This window comes from Nothobranchius furzeri, chromosome 12 (genome assembly GCF_043380555.1).
Source record: "Nothobranchius furzeri strain GRZ-AD chromosome 12, NfurGRZ-RIMD1, whole genome shotgun sequence".
In the NCBI taxonomy this organism is placed as follows: Eukaryota; Metazoa; Chordata; class Actinopteri; order Cyprinodontiformes; family Nothobranchiidae; genus Nothobranchius; species Nothobranchius furzeri.
In genome coordinates, this window is record NC_091752.1 from 175,974 (window position 1) to 198,498 (window position 22,525).

General features: G+C 43.6%; 1 protein-coding gene across 1 annotated transcript in view; it reads right to left on the minus strand.

Annotated features, from left to right (window-relative positions):
• The window catches only part of LOC129162273 (oocyte zinc finger protein XlCOF6-like), a 71,989-nt gene extending 57,477 nt beyond the window's left edge, over window positions 1-14,512 (minus strand). The window contains exons 1-2 of the mRNA XM_070542118.1: window positions 14,186-14,512; window positions 13,930-14,042 (exon numbers count right to left, since the gene is read on the minus strand). Of these exons, the coding sequence (XP_070398219.1) occupies window positions 13,930-13,939 (10 nt within the window). The 5' untranslated portion in view covers window positions 13,940-14,042; window positions 14,186-14,512. The remainder of the gene's footprint in view (window positions 1-13,929; window positions 14,043-14,185) is intronic.
• Between the last annotated feature and the right edge of the window lie 8,013 nt (window positions 14,513-22,525).

Here is a 22,525-nt window from a genome sequence, read left to right on the forward strand (position 1 = left end):
AAAGGTGACAGATCATCTGCTGCTGTGGCCCCCAGACTCTGGACCTCTCTCCCCCTGAGCCTGAGATCAGTGGACTCAGTGGTCTCCTTTAAAAAGCAGCTGAAGACTCACTTGTTCAAGCTGGCTTTTGTATGACCTTCTTCACCACTCTCTCTTTATTCTGCTCTCCCCACCTATTCCACCTTCCTCAGGAACCACTTGTAACAGCCCATGTCTGTCACCTGGTGCCTATAGGCTTTGGTTGAACTTGTTAAATTACTTATATGTGTGAAATACAGTTTGGAGGTTATTGTCTTTATTTTTGTTGCTGATTTCTGTGACCTAAGAGAAAGGCCGCATCACGCTGAGTATTGTTTTATTGATCATTTTGTCTGCCTGACTTCTATAAGAGGTGAGTTAAGAGACACGCCCCACCCCCGAGAGTGGTACTCCCTCACCTGTCTGGAGGACGCTGGAGGCAGGAGGAAGTGAGTTTGATCGGACGCTGTCAAGCGGTGTTATGGACTAAGGATTATCGCACCAACGACTAGGGAGAGTCTAGCGGACCTATGTGACTTATCTGATGTGCTGGAGGAGTAAGCTGGGAGCGTGTGTTCTGGTGAACCACCGAAGCAGCGGCCTGTCGGGTTCTCAGCGGTACCGTGAGTAAACAGCTGATCGACGCAGCAGTTGCTGCAGCTGCTGTATACTGAATCTACAACGATAATCTTAGTTCTTTTTTTTTTTTGCTGAGTATATTATGGACGCACATTTTTCTTTTCTGAACTGAACTGAATTTATCTTATCTGAACTGAACTGAACTTATCTGAACTGAACTGAATTTATCTGAACTGAACTGAATTTATCTGAACTGAACTGAATTTATCTGAACTGAACTGAATTTATCTGAACGGAACTGAATTTATCTGAATGTGACTCTCAGACCTTTCCATTAATTATTATATATGTTGTTGCAAAAGATCTGATTTAATACACCCCCGCTTTTGCCTTATGCTTATGTGATTATTTGGGTTTGTTTGTTTCAGTCCAGGTTAGGGTGATAAGCACTTCAAATTGTTTACATCCTTTGTGTTGTGAAGTGAGTGTGAGTTACAAGGGAAAGTTGTTAATAATTGTATTTATTTCTTATATGTCAGGAGAGAGACCTGGCTGGCACCCCGATTAAATCCCTTAGTTACACCTGCTTCCGTCACATAAAAAATTGGCACCCCAGATGGGACCGTTAAAGGGTAAATATTAAATATACTGAAAATTACAAACCCGGTAATAACAAATAAATAGTTAGCATACAGAATAAAGAATAGACTGCAAAGGGTTAGAAAGACTAAACAAATTAGGAAATTTGGAAATGGCAGCACAAGCTGGGTCAGAGAATCAAACTTGCCTGCCTGAGGAGCCTCTTACATCATATCCCCTTTTGGATATGGAGCTGTTTGAGCTACCAGGGCTGGCCACTCCGTTAGAGGCCATCAGCCCTGTTCCTGTGAGCAGAAAGTTAGATGAATGCACACAAACAGTGAATCGTTCTAGTTCACCTCCAGACCAGACCCAATACCAACTGGAAATAGGTGAAATAAAGTTAGACATTGAAGAGTTATCCAAAGGAATAACCTCTCAAATTGAACAGTTGAAGGAAAGACTGACTGAGTCATTCATGGAGCAGCAAAAACAACTAGTCAAGCATGTGGATACACAAGTTGAGTATTTAAGAACCCAGCTGGATGCTTCCCTTGGATGGAGGCTTAAAGATCAGTACACTGAAAATACCACGAAACTCATACCAGATATCATCCAACCAATGAAAGAGGAGCTTTCCCTCTGTCTTAACACGTTGCACACCATGGCTGAAGAGCTCACCTCCACGCGGCTAAACCCCTCAATTGGACAGGCAAGCGTGCAGACCATGCCAGATGATTTAGGTGGGAGACCGCTGGGACATGCAGGTCACCCCAGACTGCAGTCGACAATAAGAAGCAGTAAACCAAATGATCTGCTTGACTCCCCTCGAAGCACTGCCATCCAAGGAGAAACTAGGGGCAGGCTTGCGGGAAAGGCTCCCATTAAAGTACAGTTCCCAAAATTTGGGAGAATTGATGACTCCTCGGACCCCCTTCAGTACCTGGAGAGATGTGAAGATTTTTTAGCCCTCAATCCACTCACTGATGAGGAGCTTATGGCCACTCTCCGTAATGTGCTTCACGGTACTTCCAGGGACTGGTGGGATGTGGCCCGTCATAAAGTCCAAACGTGGACTGAATTCAACAAGCAGTTTCGTGCTGCGTTCCTATCTGAGGACTATGAGGATGAGTTGGCTGAAAGAGTGTGTAACAGAATCCAAGAAGAGAATGAAGGCATCAGAGACTTTGCTTACATGTATCAATCGCTATGCAAGCGATGGAAGCCTTCTATAACGGAAGGGGATGTTGTGAAGTTGATCCTAAAGAATATCAACCCCCAACTCGCCAGTCAACTGCGGAGCAGGGTCACCTCGGTGGATGAACTTGTTCGTCTGGGACAACAACTGGAGAAGGACCAACAAAACCAACTGCAATATGAACAGAGGAAAGGTCTGCAGAAGGCAGTTCAGAAGCCTCCTTCCAACATAACTCCCACACCTTCCACTACACAAACGACACCACGCCAACTGAACCCAGCAGCTTCCACCCAACCTCAGGTGTACTGCTGGCGCTGCAAAGGCCACTATGCACCTGCTTCATGCCCCCAGTGGAGGGCTGATAAAAATAGGGCTCCAAACGTATCCAGTCCACAAACTTCTAGTAATCCCCAAAGGCAACTTCAAGGACCATTTCACTCGCTTTCCCCTCGTACCCAACAAGAAGCCACTGCCTCTGTAAGTTATTTTCCTGCACCTGCTGGAACCAGCATGCCCTGTCAGCTAATGATGCCATTGAATGTTGGTGCGTGGTCAGGAACTGCCATCCTGGACACGGGCTCCTCGTACACCCTGATAAATGAGAATGTTTGGTCCACAGTAAGTGGTCCACAGGAGATACTCAAGCCCTGGACCAGGGGACCTTTATATCTGGCAGACGGAGAAAGTCGGCAACCGCTAGGATGGAGCGAACTGAAACTGACTATACAATCTGCAACAGTGACATTACCTTGTGTGATCCTGCCTGGAAAAAGCCTCGCTTTCCCTGCAGTAGTTGGACTCGACTTCATTTTTTTTCAGGCTTACAGTTTGTTGTCTCAGAAAACAGTTATTGGTTCAAAGCCAATAAGCATCAACGCTATCTATTTATAAGTGCATCTGCTGGGAAGCCCGGAAACCATTCTCAACCACATGTTGCTTTCTTTTCCGCAATGACTCCGGCCCAATTAATATCTCCTCCTCACAACTACCTAGAAATGGCTGTACAAAATGCCCATCTAGACGACTTCGGAAAGAAACAACTGTTGTATCAACTACAAAATAACATACATATTTGTACCAATAGCTTGGGCTGTACTAACCTTCTCACCCACAAGATATTTCTCACTCACAATGTGCCCATCAAACAAAAGCCTTACTGTGTATCACCCTTCAAGTTGCAAGTTATTAAGGAGCATGTACAAGAAATGCTGGAGAAAGATATAATAGAACCATCCACTTCTCCTTATGCTTCTCCTGTAGTCCTGGTACCAAAAAAACTCGAGTCCAAACCACGATTCTGTGTTGATTACAGAAAACTAAATGCCATAACCCATACTGATGCTTATCCCATCCCTAACATTCAGGAGATATTAGAATCACTTGTTGGAGCTGCCATATTCACCACGTTGGACCTGAACAGTGGCTACTGGCAGGTCCAAATGGAGGAAGAGAGTCGTGAGAAAACAGCTTTCATCAGTCCCCTCGGCTTGTATCAATTTAAGGTGATGCCATTTGGGCTAAAAAATGCACCTGCCACCTTCCAAAGGCTAATGGAGGTAGTTCTGGGGGACTAGAGAGGAAAAAATTGTTTTGTCTATTTGGATGATATCATTGTTTATTCATCCACACCAGAGCAGCACAGGTTTGACCTTCAAGCTGTCTTTGACAAACTGCAAATGGCGAATTTAACGGTGAACATGAAAAAGAGTCACTTCTTCCGTACCTCACTGAAATTCCTAGGACATGTAGTCTCCTCCTCTGGAGTGGAGGTAGACGCAGAAAAAACCAAGGCTGTTCAGGATTTCCCAGTCCCACAGAACATAAAGGAGCTACAGCGGTTTCTTGGAATAGCTGGATGGTACCATCGCTTTGTGCCTGGATTTTCACAGTTAACTGAACCACTTCATGCTTTGAAACAGAGAGGAGCAAAGTACATCTGGACACCTCAATGCCAAGCAGCCTTTGAAACTCTTAAAAAATATCTAGTCTCTCCACCAATACTTGGCCATCCAGACTTCAACCTCCCTTTTATAGTATACACAGATGCCAGTGAAGTAGGTCTAGGGGCTGTGTTGACTCAACCAACAGGACTCGGGACAAAACAGGTTCTTGCTTTTGACAGCCGCACCCTTAATAAGGCAGAGAGAAATTACTCTACCACAGAACAAGAGTGTCTGGGTGTGGTGTGGGCTCTTGAGAAGTGGAGATACTATCTGGAAGGGAGGCGCTTCACGGTTGTTACGGATCATTCTTCCCTTGTTTGGGTCTTTAAGACACCAAACCCTGCACCAGACTGATACGGTGGGCTCTTCGTCTACAAGAGTTCTCCTTCACGGTGGAATACCGTAAAGGCAGATATAATACCATACCAGATGCTCTATCAAGAGCTCCGGTGGACCTCAATCAAATACCTACGTGTGTGGCTGTGTTGGGCTCACTGAAGGACTCCTCACCGGAATTACATATAACAGACGAGGATATCTGGAAAGCACAACAGATGGATCTAGATATTCAAAGCCTGTATGAAGAAATCATTGAAACAGGAGAAATCATTGAAGGTCCAACCACCAGGTTCACCATCATAGAGGATAAAGTGTACAGAGTGACCCAACTACCGCATAAAACTATACATCAAATCTACGTCCCCTCACCTCTTCGTCAACAGCTGCTCCATCACTCCCATGACAATCCCTTATCTGGCCACCTTGGACGATTTAAAACTTACAAGAGGTTACAATCCCTTGTGTATTGGCCCAGGATGAGCTTGGACGTAAGAAACTACGTTCGCAGTTGTAAGATCTGCCAGCTTTATAAACCCGAGAACCGGAAACCCCGCGGAAAACTTCAACAGACTCTGGTCAGTGGCCCTTGGGAGATGTTGGGGGTGGACCTCATGGGGCCTTTTCCCCGGAGCACCTATGGAAATGTATACCTGATAGTCTTTGTCGACTACTATACTCGCTGGATAGAGTTATTCCCACTCCGTAAGGCCACAGCTCAGACTGTATCCCAAATCCTGATAAAGGAAATTCTCACCCGTTGGGGTTCACCCACCTACATCCTTTCGGACCAAGGCCCACAGTTTGTTTCATCTGTCTTCGAGGAAACGTGCAAACGGTGGAATCTCCAGCAGAAGAGAACTTCACCATATCATCCCCAAACGAACTTAACAGAAAGAATAAACCGAAATTTAAAAGCCATGATCGCATCCTACGTAGAGGAAAAACACAAAACCTGGGATACGTACTTATCAGAGTTCCGTTTTGCCCTCAACTCAGCAGTGCATGAGTCCTCAGGAGTAACCCCTGTTGAGCTCAACCTAGGGCGCTCTTTAAAGGGACCCCTGGATAATGAGCTCCAACCCCATTTCAGTGATCCTGACTCGCCTGTGTATCCCACGGCCAGGCAACTGACAAAACTCAAACACCTGGTTTCTCAACACATGGAGAAGGCTTGCCAAAAACAAAAGAAATATTATGACAAAGGAAGAAGAGAACCAGAGTTCAGGTCACAAGATCGAGTCTGGCTCCGCACTCATCCCAGTTCGAGAGCTGATCTGGCTTATTCTGCCAGGTTAGCCCCCCGTTGGAAAGGTCCCTACCGTATCACCCAGAAGTTAGGGCCTTTGAATTATGAAGTTGTCATGGAAGACACTGAGGAGGACCTACGGGTAGTACATGCAACCCAGTTAAAACCTTGCTATCCTCTTGCAGAGGAAGTCGACCAGGCACAGCGACGAAATCTCTTTCGGATATTTGAAGAGGATAGCAGTGACGAAGACTTCTCAGGGTTTATGTAAAACTAAAACCTATATTATTGACGCCTACGCAGGCTTTGGCTTATTGCAGGGGAGGGTGTGTGTAACAGCCCATGTCTGTCACCTGGTGCCTATCGGCTTTGGTTGAACTTGTTAAATTACTTATATGTGTGAAATACAGTTTGGAGGTTATTGTCTTTATTTTTGTTGCTGATTTCTGTGACCTAAGAGAAAGGCCGCATCACGCTGAGTATTGTTTTATTGATCGTTTTGTCTGCCTGACTTCTATAAGAGGTGAGTTAGGAGACACGCCCCGCCCCCGAGAGTGGTACTCCCTCACCTGTCTGGAGGACGCTGGAGGCAGGAGGAAGTGAGTTTGATCGGACGCTGTCAAGCGGTGTTATGGACTAAGGATTATCGCACTAACGACTAGGGAGAGTCTAGCGGACCTATGTGACTAATCTGATGTGCTGGAGGAGTAAGCTGGGAGCGTGTGTTCTGGTGAACCACCGAAGCAGCGGCCTGTCGGGTTCTCAGCGGTACCGTGAGTAAACAGCTGATCGACGCAGCGGTTGCTGCAGCTGCTGTATACTGAATCTACAACGATAATCTTAGTTCTTTTTTTTTTTGCTGAGTATATTATGGACGCACATTTTTCTTTTCTGAACTGAACTGAATTTATCTGAACTGAACTGAATTTATCTGAACTGAACTGAATTTATCTGAACTGAACTGAATTTATCTGAACTGAACTGAATTTATCTGAACGGAACAGAATTTATCTGAACGTGACTCTCAGACCTTTCCATTAATTATTATATATGTTGTTGCAAAAGATCTGATTTAATACACCCCCGCTTTTGCCTTATGCTTATGTGATTATTTGGGTTTGTTTGTTTCAGTCCAGGTTAGGGTGATAAGCACTTCAAATTGTTTACATCCTTTGTGTTGTGAAGTGAGTGTGAGTTACAAGGGAAAGTTGTTAAAAATTGTATTTATTTCTTATATGTCAGGAGAGAGACCTGGCTGGCACCCCGATTAAATCCCTTAGTTACACCTGCTTCCGTCACACACTGATTTCCCTTTTTCCTATTCTCTCTCTCTTTCTTAACATTTTTTTATCACAATTGTCTCTTTTTGCTCATTTTAAATATATTTTTAAACATTTTCTAAATGCTTTTTTATATTTTTACATTTTTTGTTTTTGTGAAGCGCCTCGTGATTTTTATCTTGAGAGGCGCTATAGAAATGATATTTTCTTCTTCTTCTTAAGTTGTCGCTGTTGCGCTCACGCCGTAATACAGTAATAGATGCGGTTAAAGTCGGACATGAAAAAAAAAAATTTACATGAATAAGTGATGCTTAGCCTGGTGGAGGAGGAAAACCTGGCCTAGTAAGCACTGGAGGAAACCCTGTCAAGATCGTCAGCACCCGTTTATCTTAATGCTATTGAAACATGTAAACCAAAAAGTATTATATCCACTGCTACCTTTCTAATTTTAAACTCAGTAATTTATGCTGTAACTTCACCTTGCCCTGCCTGCTCCTCCTTGCTGCCTGCCGGCTGTGATCACAAGCGACAACATAGTAGTTCCCGCTGCTTCTGAGGGAAACTGCGCAAAAAAAATAAATAAATAAAAAGTTGGGATCTTGTAGGCGTGGCGGTGGGATTTCAGCCGTGGCAGCCCGCCATGGCTACGCCTATGTAAGGGAAACCCTGCCCTGACCAAACAGGTTTCATCAAGGGTAGACAGTCATCCACTAATTCACGTAGATTATTTAATTTGATAGATTTCTCTTACAGTAGAAACATAGAAACTAGTATATTATCTCTAGATGCAGAAAAGGCTTTTGATAGAGTTAACTGGAAGTTCTTATTTGCAACGTTACATAAATTTGGGTTTGGGAAGTTCTTCATAAACATGCTACAAACATTATACAGATCACCAACTGCACGTGTCAGGACGAACGACCAAATATCAGCTAGCTTCTGTCTTCAGAGGGGGACCAGGCAGGGATGCCCACTCTCCCCCTCACTGTTTGCTATCTTTATCGAACCACTAGCAGCAGCAATTAGGCAAACAACAGGTATTAAAGGGATAAAGTGTAAGAAAATAGAAAATAAGATCAGTCTTTATGCAGATGATGTTTTACTCTTTCTCTGGAATTCTCAATCATCTCTCTCTCATTCAATAGAAATGATAAACTCTTTTTCAAAAGTTTCAGATTACTCTATAAACTGGTTAAAATCCACAGTTCTACCAATTAATTTCTCTTTTGTCAATTTACTTAATACACAATTGGAGTCAGGGAATATCACATACCTGGGAATTAATGTCTCTCCCAAGTTAGCAGATCTAACCAAACTAAACTACATCCCACTTTTAAAGAAAGTGGAAGATGATCTTGCAAGATTGAAATCCTTACCGATATCACTCATGGGGAGAGTTGCTACAATTAAAATGATGGTCTTACCCAGAATAAATTACTTATTTTCAATTATCCCAAACAAACCACCAGCTGACTGGTTTAAATCTCTGGACTCCTCAATTACCAAATTCCTTTGGCAGGATAAACCTCCACGAATTAGCTTTAAAACGCTTCAGAAGACCAAAGACAGAGGAGGACTGGATCTACCCAACTTTTATTATTATTTCTTAGCCAACATGCTGCAATATATACCAGGATAACCCATTAGATGAGTCCTGGTTAGACATAGAACAGACACTTTGCAATACGATAGAGCTTTCAGACTTAAAGTATATAAGACACTGTCCAAAATAGACAATAGAAAAGCAATCCCTATTGAAAAATGGGAGGTTATACTCTGAGGGGGGTAAATTTTTTGTCACTCTTCTGTTTAAGTGTATTAACAGCCTAAAATTCTGTATAATTAATGAGCATCAGACCCACGTGACCACAGAGCTAGCTCTGTGGAAAGGCCTCAGTAGAGCCTCGGTCTGGCCTGGAAACTGTTCCAGCATTTTGAGTCTCTGTGTTTGTGTTAGGGCTGCTCAATTAATCGAATTTTAATCACGATTACGATCTGAGTTTTGAACGATTATAAAATACAAAACAAGCCGATTATTTGCCCCTCCCACTTGCGCTGCCCTGAGTTGCAAATGAAGCGCTCCTCCTAGGGTGTTGTCAACTTGGCGACTTTGACGCTATTTCCAACAGCTTTTCAGACCCCCTTCTTGACTTTTTAAATCTTAAAAGTACCTAGCGAACACCTCAGAAACCTCTCTGGTAACCCTTAGCTACTTTCTGGATAACTGTCGTCGACATTTCCTGCAGGTTAGATAAACACTCCGCCTGCGCTCCGGACCGTTCTTCAGGACATTAGGAAAGGGAATGATGTAGTGATGTGTCGGTCGCTAAAGAAACGGCTCTCAGAGTCGACTCTGTTGGATTAACCAGAGTGAGTGACACACACACCACACCTGCGGATTCCTAAGCCACTAAAAACGGCTAAATGTGCACGTGCTAAACACACGTGCAGCTTGCCCCGATTGCTGTGAGACCGGGGTGGGGGGTGCAGCTGTGGTTGGGACAATTATTACATTAACTGATGGACCTGTAAATACATAGTTTATAAATAAGGTAGAAATAAGTTCCTCACGCTGATAATAATAACTAACCTCTCTGAGGACACGGTGCTAGTGAACTCTACTACAGCACATTGACACGACTCAATAAATGTTATGCAACATTTTGTGAACATCAATTTATTTGCATTTATTTGTTATAAATGCCACTGTATTATTCTTGCGGTCAGTATTTGCAAGATATTGGTATTTGGGTCTGTACTGGTTAGACTTAAATGAGTTAAACCAAGGTCTATAGCCCTTGGGTCATAAACTATGAGCTATAAGTATATTGGTCTTTTTATACTGGGAATCAGGAGTTATTTTAGTGATCATCTTCTTTCTAATTTATTTTTGTCCTGATTGTGCCCTGAGCAATTTTATGACTGAATAAAAGCAAAAAAAATCAACATAAATAGAAAAATCGTCCTAAATAATTGTGATCTCAATTTCAGTCACCATTATCGTGATTATTGTTTTTGCCATAATCGAGCAGCCCTAGCCCTGTATTCTGTTTTGGATATGTTTTGTGCAATTGTTGGACACAATGACTTGCTGTGGCATTAATTGCAATAAGAGAGTGTCCAAGGAGTCTCCACTTCATTTTATTCGGTAAGTAAAATTATATTTATGTATTTTAGGTTACTGCCGAGCTGAGCTTAGATTTTAACATGTACTGTTTAACCATGACATTTAAATGTAATAGGGTAAAACCCAGTGCATTTAACATAATGCTGCACTTTAGAAAATGGGTTGAAATATAACATGTTGGTGGAGCTGGGTTCCCACTATCGGTATGGTCCCCTCCCCTCAGCAGTCAGCCCGGTGTATCTCTGACTCAGAAGCTCCAGTGTTGTGCACAGGTAACTCCGGTTGTAGCTAGGTAGCTACCTCTGCTAGCTTAGCTCCCACCTCCACGTTACCTTTGGGTTAGCTTGTAGCTACATCGCTTAAGTTCGACAGGTGCCGTCATTTGATCCTAGCCTTACAGCCCCACCCTCAGCTCCACCTCTTTTCCCTTTTTTGGAATTATCTGGGCTTGACGGAACCTGTGACATGGTCAAAATGGCGGTGGTGACCACCTCCCATTTTGGCACAAAAACTTATAATTGGAGCCTACGGACACGAATTGTCCAGTATATATGTTGATGGGATCAACCTGTTCAGGCTTGTGTTCCTGAGCCCAGGGTCCCTGATTTAAATATGGAATACAGGGGTGGACATTAACTTCAAAACCAACCGGCCAGCCGGGCCGGTAACTTTGAATATTTACCGGCCCCGCCAAGAATCTACCGGCCCCGCTGGTCAGCTGCCAAAACGAGTCAAAATAACAACCGAACCGTTTTAAATGTAATAAACCTTTATTTTGTATACATTCACAAACATAATAACGTATTCAAGTTTGAATTTGTTTGTTCCCTCAACAAAACACGATTTTGTCGTTGCATACTTCCGTTATACAACGCAGTACATCACCAACTCCGCTTTGCTGTACTCGAGCCTTTGGCTGTGTTCGAGATGAGCCAGTTCTGCGCAGATTAGACCAGCAGTGATCGGCGAGCGGTGCTTGCCGGTTAGATTTGTGTCCGAATTGACGCCGACTTGCTCTGACGTCATGCATACGTAGGCAACGATAACCTCGTGAGATCAAGGCGGCCGCAGATTTTGGAGCAAGGCGCTGCAGTTGCTCTCCCTTGGCTGCAAAACCTAGGGGATGACGGGAAACGCCTGGCTCTCACCTGATCTAAGTTCTGATTGGTTCATATTTTGATCCAAACATCCGGTGGTAGAACATGAAATGTTAGTTGGTCACATGTATTCTGTAAATCACGTTACGTTGATGATGACAATATAGGCCATAAAGAGAAATGTGTTTTGTTTTCTTTTGTCACGTTTCCTATGAGCACACTAAACCTACAGCTGATAACCTTTCCTTATTATTACAGTCATGTCTTCATATAGAATATATGATATCCACAAGCACGTGAGGATGTGTTTCAGCTGCTAACAGGCACCAGAATTACAATTGAACAAGTGTGAACGCAAACTCGATATCTTCATCCACCGTCACCCCCGAGCTACACATGCAGGGAAGTCCAAGAGATTCAACTGGCAGAAACAACTGGTTCACACTATCTTCTCTCTCTCTCTCTCTCTCTCTCTCTCTCTCTCTCTCTCTCTCTCTCTCTCTCTCTCTCTCTCTCTCTCTCTCTCTCTCTCTCTCTCTCTCTCTCTCTCTCTCTCTCTCTCTCTCTCTCTCTCTCTCTCTCTCTCTCTCTCTCTCTCTCTCTCTCTCTCTCTCTCTCTCTCTCTCTCTCTCTCTCTCTCTCTCTCTCTCTCTCTCTCTCTCTCTCTCTCTCTCTCTCTCTCTCTCTCTCTCTCTCTCTCTCTCTCACACTCACACACACACACACACACACACACACAGAGGAAAAGAGCTGAGGAAATGGAGGACACCAAGTAGTTAAAGGAAAAACTACAGCTGAGCCGAGGCGCGCCTCGACTGGGGCGCGTCTGATCTGAACTGAGGAGCGGCGAGCAGCGGCCGGACTTCGTGATCGATTCGCTTGGGGCGCTTTCGCGGCCGGTGTGTCCCCGGCGTTAAATGCCGGCTTTCAGCCACTCCCCCTGCTGCTTCCGTCTGCTCTCGTCTGTTTTCCAGGCGAGCCGCTGCTCAACTCGAAAACGGCCATTCTCTGCGCCTCCCGTCTTCTTTAAACCGCCAAGAATCATTCCACCTACGCACACGCTTCTCTGCTTCATACCGTGTCGAACTGTCTCGCTTCTCCTCACCAGTTTTAAAGCGTTTTGCCGGAGATTTCATCAAGAAATCCCATCCCTGTGGTGGCGCGATCTTCCTGCGTGCTTGTGTGTTTCTAGCGTGGTTCAACTTCGTCTTTAATAGTGAACTTATAGTTCACGTGACTATAACTAGAATCGTGCAGTATGTGCACAAATTGTACAAGTGCAGTACGTGGCTAGAGGCACGCAGGTTCACACGTGCGAAACGAAAACGGCAGCTTCCTACAGGGCGGGGCTATGATGTAGATGAAAGCCGGTGTGTAAATGACAAATAAGGCTTGGGCGCCACCCGGTCGGTAAGTCGTCAAGTATTTACCGCCCGACGAGAAAATTTAGCGCCATTGGCGCTCGAGCACTTTAAAGGTCCACCCCTGGAATATCAATCCATCTATCCATTTTCAGCCGCTTATCCGGGGTCGGGCCGCTGGGGCAGCAGCCTAAGCAGGAAGTCCTAGACGTCCCTCTCCCCACCTACTTGGGCCAGCTCCAACAGGGGGGTCTCCCAAGGCGTTCCTTGGCCAGCCGAGAGACATAGTACCTCCAGCGTGTCCTGAGTCTTCCTTTAAGTATCCTCATGGGTGAATGTGGCCGGAAAACCTCACAAGGAGGCATCATAATCAGATGCCTGAGCCACCTCAACGGCTCCTCGATGTGGAGGAGCAGCGGATCTACTACAAGCCCCTCCTAGATGATGGAGTTTCTCACCCTATCTCTAAGGGAGAGCCCAGACACCCTGCTGAGAAAACAAATTTTGGACATTGTTTCCACGATCTAGTTCTTTCAGACACTACCCAAGCTCATGACCATAGAAGAGGGTGGTAACATCAAACCGGTAAATCATGAGCTTCGTCTTCCGACTCAGCTCTCTTTTTACCACGTTGTGAGGACAAACCTGCTGACATGTCAGCTACCGAGTCTGGTAGAGACAACCCACTTAGTATAAGGACCTGAAACCCAGTTCTCATTGTGGACGTCAAACTAGCAACCAGGGAGATTTCAACCACTCACAAACTATATCCATCAATCCTAGAGAAAAACTTAATGACATACTAACCATGGTTTAATCGTTTTGCATTTTTCTTTTTTTTTTCTTTCAGGTTTTTTATACTATTTAGGTTCAACTGAGCTGTCTTTTACCATTTGTTTGATCATTTTAGTAAACAAAGATAAAATTCAATCACTGCCTCCTCATCTTGAAGTCCTGCTGTGTTAAAATCAAAGTTAGTTCAATAGTTCAAAAGCTCTGGAGCTTCTCTCCTCTGTGAAGAAAGAACCAGAGAGGTTCGGACCGAGCTGCTGCAGCAGAACTAAAAACCACCATGGACATTTTTTTTATGATAACACCTCATGAGAGCGGTACTGTAATGTCCCACCATGTAATGATAATATATTCATTCATTCACCAGTACCTGTGTCCATGCTGTCCAGGTCCAGGTGGTGAAGAACACACGATGAATCAGTCCCAGCTGATGGATGATCCTGAAGTGGTAGCAGGTTTTCTTTAGCCGTGTTTAGCTAACAGCTGCAATAGAAACAAAGCAGGAGAGCTGATTAAGATGCTGCTTCAGAACAACGCAGGAGATTAAAGATCCAACGCTTTGGTTCTGGCCAAAGGAACAGCAGCAGATCCAGAGGGCAGGAAGTCTAGAGAAAAGCTTTTCTCACCCACAACCTGATTCTGGAGCTCCGATTGTCACGAAGAACGCAGACTATCTTCTCTGCTTCTGGAAAGAACTCCACCAAGTTGTTGAGGAGGAGAAGAAAGTTTCCACAGCCTGGTGAGAAGATTTCTGCAGCAGCAGCAGTTAGTCGCTTTAGCTGATCAACTCTCCCAGAGACTGAAGTGAAGATATATTACTGCAGAGCCCCAAACATTCTCCTCACACACCAGAACAACAACAAGCTAGCTGTGCTAGCAGCTTCTTCTTCTTCTTCTTCTTCTTCTTCTTCTTCTCTCTCTCTCTGTCTGTCTCTCTCTCTATCTCTCTCTCTCTCTCTCTCTCTCTCTCTCTCTCTCTCTCTCTCTCTCTCTCTCTCTCCCCCCCTTCTTCTTCTTCATGTCTGTTTAAATGGCGGGTGGCAACCAACTTAAGGTGCATTACCGCCATCTACTGTGCAGGAGTGTGAGTCAGAGCGAGGAGAGAAAAAAATAAATGAATAAAAATAAAAAATAAAACTAAATTCTATTAAATACCTTAATTTTCCTAAGAAACTCTAGCACCAGTTTATAAATGGATTTATTACCATTCAACAACGTTCTCAAATCCCAAACACCATATCCTTTAGTCTTCAACCTATCTACAAATTCACCCCTAATTACAGTATACTTACTACAAAGACACAAAACATGTTCAACCGTTTCCTGTTCGTTCCCACAATCACAAAAACCTGTTAGATGTTCACCCAACATATGCAAAGTGCTGTTTAATCCCGAATGTCCTAATCTCAATCTCGTTATTATTGTTTGTTCTCTGTTATTTAACTCCTTTATCGTCATTTTACCTACTACTTTCTGTATATTAAATAAATGTCTTCCCTTTTTATCCCTTACCCACATGTCCTGCCAGTCATTCATAACTCTATCCTTAATCAGTGACTTCACTTTGTTACTGCTAAAAGGGATCGGTTTCACTGCTTCTAACTTTAATGCTTGCTTTGCGTAATAATCTGCTAATTCATTGCCTTCTATCTCTCTGTGCGCCGGTACCCACATAAATCTTATTTCAATCCCTAAGGCACACAACCTAAATAGGCATTCAAATATTTCTAGAAAAATATCAACTCTATTTTCATTTGTTCTTGAATTAAGTGCCAACAAAACTGATAAAGAATCTGTACATATTATACAATTTCTAAATCTATTTTGCTCAATCCAATCCAAACTAAAATAAATTGCCAGCATTTCAACTGTAAAAACTGACATACCATCTGGAGTCCTAATTTTCTCCCCTTTACCCACCACCGGAATATAGAAAGAACAGCCCGTCCTCCCACTCACAGACTCCTTCGATCCATCTGTAAAGATTGGTATACAATTTCTATGAACACTATCTAACCTATCATTCAAAATACTATCCCAATTACCTTTGCCCTTATTCATACACATCACATTTTTAAGATAAAACTCAATATCACACCTAGGAAAAAGCCAAGTCGGAGTCACTGAACATAAATACTTATTTACAAAGGTAGTATCAGTTAAGTTATACCCTTCTGCTAATGTGGTAGCTTTTTCAAGCAAACAATCACCACGTCCAAACCCATGTTCCCCATACAAAGACATTACATATTTAACCGAATGGTCATCCTTTGAACATCCTTGAATACTAGCCCAATAGTTCAGTAAATTTTTCTTAAACCTCAGTCCTATTGGCATTTCTCCCATTTCAACTTGCAGAGACGCTACAGGTGACGTTTTAATCGTCCCACAACAAATTCTCAAGGCCTGATTTTGTATTCTTTCAATCCTCATCAACAATGTTTTGCATGCTGAGCTATACACAATACTCCCATAATCCAGTACCGATCTAATCATTGTTGTATATATCTGTTTCAAAGCTTTTTCACTAGCACCCCAAGCATAACCTTTTAGACACCTCATAACATTCCTCAATATTACTTACATTTTCCTTCCAAGTTAACTTACTGTCAAAAACAACCCCTAAATATCTAAAACTGTTGACCTGTTCTATGATCTCACCATATAAATGAAGATTCATTTCCACATTTCTCTTCTTCGTAAACACCAAACATTTGGTTTTAACAACAGAGAATTTAAAACCCCAAACATACGACCATTGTTCTACCTTGGAGATTTCGGCTTGCAATTTCTGTTGCATGTGTCTGATATTTCTTCCTCTTTTCCACAACATCCCATCATCCGCAAATAGAGCCCTAACAAAATCATACCCTATGTCATCAAAAACATCATTAATCATAATAGAAAACAACAATGGACTAATTATACTGCCTTGAGGCGTTCCATTCTCAACTAAATAACTTTTCGATACGTTATTCCCTATTTTTACTCGTATAGATCTACGAAATAAAAATTTTTTTTACCCAATCATAAACCCTACCAAATATTCCCAACCTCATCAATTTTATTAATAATCCTTCCTTCCAAACCATATCATAAGCCTTTTCTATATCAAAAAATACCACTACTAAATTTTCTTTATTCCTTTGCGCAATTCTAACTTCATTCTCTAAACAAACAATGGGATCCATTGTACTCCTCCCTTTCCTAAAGCCACTTTGATATTTTGTAATCAATTTATTACGTTCAAGATAGTAAGACATCCTCTCTGTAATCATCCTTTCCATAATTTTGCCCATATGTGCAGTAAGAGCTATCGGTCTATAATTTCCCGGGTTAGTTGACTCTCTTCCAGGTTTCAAAATAGGTATAATAATCGCCTCTTTCCAATTCTTCGGTATCAACCCCTCCAACCAAACTTTATTATATAGATCCAACAACGTCCTTTTCATTTTATCACCTAAATGTGTAATCATCCCATACGTGACCCCATCTGCACCTGGAGCAGTATCTTTACTTTTCCCTAAAGCATATTCTAATTCCACCATATTAAAAGGAATGTCTAATACTGACATTACATGACCTCCTTCAGTCGCCCCTTCAAACTTCTTCCGAGTTCCCTCCCTTTTAGTTCTCCGATCAGCTGATAAATTATCATCACTATGTACTGCAACAAACGTCTTGGCCAACAGTTCCACTTTGTCTTCATTTATAACAAACATTTCACCTGTAACACTTAAAACCGAACAACTCCTCTCCCTGTATATCCCTTTCATCTTCGTAATCATCCCCCAAACCTCACTGACTGGTGTCGTACGGCCGATGCTATTGTAACCCTGGTTAACATAGCTCCCAATAAATAAAAGCCTGTTAATAGAAACAGTCAAAAGAAATATATTACAGGTTACAAATAGTCAATAAATGAATCTTAATGGTTAAAACGACTCAATAAAAACATCAGTAGTTTTATATTTATTTTATTTGTGTTTAAAAACATGTTAAAAGGTTAAGAACTTGCAAATTCATGGGTTTTTATGTTAATTCAGAAAAAAAAGCAAAAATATCTGTTCAGACTCTTAATTTGAAGGGCACTGTCGTGTTGGCAATAATGAAGAATGAAACACCTCAGAAGTTAACCGTGTTTAATGTGTAATAATCCTCCGATACAAACAACAATGGCTTCTCTCTCTCTCTGTCTGTCTCTGTCCCACGTGCCCCGTACGGTGGCCTGTTAGGCACACATCATGACATCTCCCCCTCACGAAACTAGCATTAATAAAACACCATTAATAGAACACTTTAACACTCAACTCTTCTGGTACTAACCTTATTCTTGAAACGAGCATACCAAAACCTTTTCTTTCTTTTTTTTCGTACGATACATAACTCGAATCTAACACTTATTCAAATAACATTCAGTAAGTCAGAACGATGGCATTCCACAACATGTTTTTTTTTCTCTCTTCTTCTTTTGAACTAATACAGTGTTACTCTCTGTACCTATGAGGGACTCTTATCGGTCTACCCCTGCTGGTCACATGCACTACCTTCCTTGGTGTAGCATGCTGTGGTGGTTCTTCAGTTTTAACCGTTTGTCCTGAATCCAGCACACTTTGGTCACCCGGAACAGCTCGAGGTGGGCTGCTGGGCTGTTTGCTGGTGTGCCCACTGGTTGCATTTCCTGTGGTGCGGTGTCATCTGGAACAGGTTGTAGGTGTCTCCTGTTTCTGCGTGTTACTGTCCCATTGTCCATTTTCACAATATATGAACGTGGCTGATCGCATTTGCTAAGGACCCTTGCTGAAGTTTTCCACTCCTTTTCTCCATCCAACTTTACTCTGACGTTCTGTCCAGGAAATAACTCAGGTAGAGGTCGAGCTGAGTGGTGTCGGTCATGGAAGTACCTGTAGGATGATTTAGTTTGGGTGTCCTTCTGCAGAATGTCTTGTTTATTCTCAGGTTTGCTCCGCATTTTGTCTCTGAGCATTGGTAGCGTTGTTCTAATGTGTCTTCCCGTCATGATCTTTGCTGGGCTCACTCCCGTTGCAGTACTTGGGGTCGCTCTGTAACACATCAGAGCCAAATGTGGGTCTGCTTGCTTTAGGATGTGTTTTGCTGTCTGAACAGCACGTTCTGCAGCACCATTTGCTTGGGGAAAATGTGGGCTTGAGGTTATGTGATTGAATCCATACTCCCCACAGAACTGCTTGAACTCATCTGAAGTGAATTGTGTTGCGTTGTCGCTGACCAACTCCAGTGGTATGCCCCATCGTACAAACATACTTTTCAATCGGCCAATGACCTGTCTGCTCGTGGTGCTTGGCAGGCGGCCAATTTCGATGTCTCTGGAATAGTAGTCAGTCACAATCAGGTAATTTTGCTTCTCGAACTCACACAGGTCAGCTGCAATCCGCTGCCAGGGTCCATCTGGTAGGGGTGAAGTGAGCAGCGGCTCATGTCTTTGTGAAGGCTTGTTTTGAATGCAGAACTTGCATGTATTTACAACCTGTGCGATATCTTTGCTGATGCGAGGCCACCACACCGACATTTTTGCTCTGGCTCTGCACTTTGTTAACCCTTGATGTCCCTCGTGAATGCGGTTCAAAACGTCGGGCCTCAGAGCTGCCGGGATGACTAGTCTGTCCTGATACAATACTAGTCCATCAACCTGTGAGAGTTGTGATCGTGCTGGAAAATAGCCATGCAATGCAAGATGTAGTGAGTGTTTTGGTGGCCAACCCTTGTGTATGAGGCTGATGACTCTTGTTAACTCCTCATCCTGTTGTGTTGCTGATCTGATTTCTTCCAGCCTTTGTGGCGACGCCGGTGCATTTGACAGAATAGATTGTAGATAAACTTGTACCTCTTTGCACGTGCTGCCGATGCTGTCATCCGAGTTGTTCAGCGGGTTCCTAGAGATGGCGTCCGCGATGACCATTTGTTTGCCCGGCACGTGCTCTGCCACCACCTGAAACCTCAGAAGACGCATTAGTAGTCTTTGCACTCTGGGTGGAGCCTTGTCCAAGTCGTATGTGTTTATCAAAGGAACTAATGGTTTGTGATCTGTTTGCAGGCGAAAACTGTCCATGCCTTGAACATAACGTGCAAACCTCTCACAGGCCCACACCCCAGCTAAACACTCTTTTTCTATTTGTGAGTATCTCTTCTCTGTGTCTGTTAGTGTGCGGGAACAGAAAGCTACAGGCTTTAACTTGTCCTCATGAACCTGCAGTAATGTCGCTCCTAAGCCAAAACTGCTGGCATCTGCACTGACAACAGTCTCACGGTTTGGGTCGTAGTACACAAGTGCTGGTGCTGACACAAGCATGGCCTTTACCTCTCTGAAAGCTTGTTCTTGTGCATGGTCCCAAATCCATCTGTTGTCTTTCTTGAGCAGCTCAGTGATCGCATGCAGCTTGGATGAGAGATCTGGAATAAACCGGCCCACATAATTGATGAGGCCCAGCACCTGGCGAAGTTCTTCCACATTTGTAGGGCTTGGCATGTTGGTGATGGCCTTGACTTTGTCTGGGTCTGGTCTCATTCCCTCAGCACTGATGATGTGTCCAAAGTATCGTATTTCTGGCTTGGCAAAATGGCACTTTTGCTTGTTCAGTTTAAGCCCACTTGCTATGATTGTTTTCAGGACTCTGCTCAGACGTTCATTGTGTTCTTCTTTTGATGCTCCAAAAACCAGTATATCATCCATCACTACCACTACTCCATCATGGCCGCTCAGTAGTTCTGACATCAGTCTCTGAAAAATTTCGGGTGCAGACGTAACCCCAAAGGGTAGACGCTTGAAGCAGAACCTTCCCAATGGTGTGATGAAAGTAGTAAGTTTTCTGCTACTCTCTTCCAAAGGGATCTGCCAAAACCCACACGACGCGTCCAATGTTGAGAATATTTTGGCTCCTGCGAGCTTGGGGGCTATATCCTCCAGAGTAGGTAGCATGTACCTTTCACGTTTGACTGCACTGTTTAAACATTTTAGGTCGACACATTTCCTGACTCTTTCCCTGTTCTTCTTTTCAACAGGTACCATCGGGGCACACCAATCAGTGGGTTCTGTGACCTCCTCAATTATTCCACTTTCAAGCATGCGCTTTATCTCAGCTTCAACTTTAGGCAAAAGGGGAAAGGGTACTCTTCTTGGTGTTGTTAGAGAATAGGGATCAGCATTAGCTTTCAGTTCAATTTTCACTGGGTCACATTTGAGCAGACCAACATCCCCAAAAACATCCTCCAACAGTTCTGTGTTTAAGCCGTTGACACGTTTGACTAGACCCATCTTCCTTGCTACGCTCCCACTTAAAAGATTGTGTGCATAGGGTCCAGTGATAACTGTAATCCAAAATTTGTATTTCTGCCCTTTATGCTGGCTTGAGGCCAAGAACTTCCCTGTACAGTGCACCTTTCCTCCTGGGCTTGTGATGTAAGGTGATTTTCTCTGTGTGACCAGGCGGGGGCAGTGTTGTAGCTTGTGAAATTCACTCTGTGACATAACCGTGATGTCGGCTCCGGTGTCTATTTTGAACTCTACGGTGCTGCCGTTCACAGGTAAGTTTATCAGCCACTCTTCATCTCTGCTAAACTGCTCAATGAAGTCTTTACCTATGGCTCCCAGGAAAAACTGGTCATCCGTGTCCATTTCTCTGGGCACGGTTGACACTTCTTTCAGTGTTTTTGTAAAACATGCCACTTCAAAATGTCCGACTCTGTTGCACCTTCTGCATCTTTTGTTTCTAGCAGGACATGGCTGCATTTTTCCATGTTGCTTTTTACATCGAGTGCAGCTCGTAGTGCTCCGCTCCCAGTCCTCAGCTCTCCCTCGCTGGCTGTATGCAGCTGCCTTCCTGTCATGAGGCTGCCGTCCGCCTCGGTTAACTGCATCCAACGCACAGTCAGCTCGCATGCTATTGTCTTGCTGTTTTATCTGTTCATTCTGTCTAGCTATTTGGATCGCTTTTTCTAGTGTGAGGTTAGCTTCTAGCTGTAGTTTCTGAGATACCTCGCTGTCTGATATGCCGATCACTATTCTGTCTCTGATTTGTTCATCTTTCATGCCTCCAAATTCACAGTACTGAGCCAGTTCGTATAAACTTCTCATGAACGCCTCTACTGATTCGTCCGGCTTCTGGACTCGCTTGTAAAAACACGCCCGGTCATGAATCACATTTCGTTTCGGTACAAAATGGTCACTGAACTTTTGCATTACTTTGGAGTAATCCAGCTTCGAGTTAATTCCGGCTCCTCCCTCTTCATCCTCGTCGTCTCTTTCCTCCTCGCTGTCAGTAAATACGAATGAATCATATATGGCTTCTGCGTCCTTACCCATGGCGTAGAGAAGGGTATTTACTTGAACCTCGCCGCTGTCCTTGTCGAGCTTTGAAGCTATTCTGCAGCGGTCGAAGCGGCGGCGCCATATTGTCCATTCCGCTGGCCGTGAAAAATCAAATTGTTCTGGTGGTCCGAACTTAGCCATGTCTCTTCATGCAGGTATGGATTCGCCCACTTCTGACACCATGTCGTGTTCGGCAATAATGAAGAATGAAACACCTCAGAAGTTAACCGTGTTTAATGTGTAATAATCCTCCGATACAAACAACAATGGCTTCTCTCTCTCTGTCTGTCTCTGTCCCACGTGCCCTGTACGGTGGCCTGTTAGGCACACATCATGACAGGCACGTTGCAGTGACTCATGATCCGCTACAGCCAACCGGGTAGTTCTTTCACTTTGGCGCTGCGGAGGAAGAGATGCAGACAGTCCTTGCGGAGCTGCTGCGTAAATGAGAAAAAAATATATATTAAATACCAACCTAGAAGTCCACATAAAGCCATTTTGAGACTCTGGAGAAGGTATTTCTGTTTCCTGACCGGCTGTGCCTTGGTGATGTTGTGAACATAACTGAACGGGACTTGGTGAGTTCAGTAACTGTATTTTATTTGATAAAAGAAATGTGTAA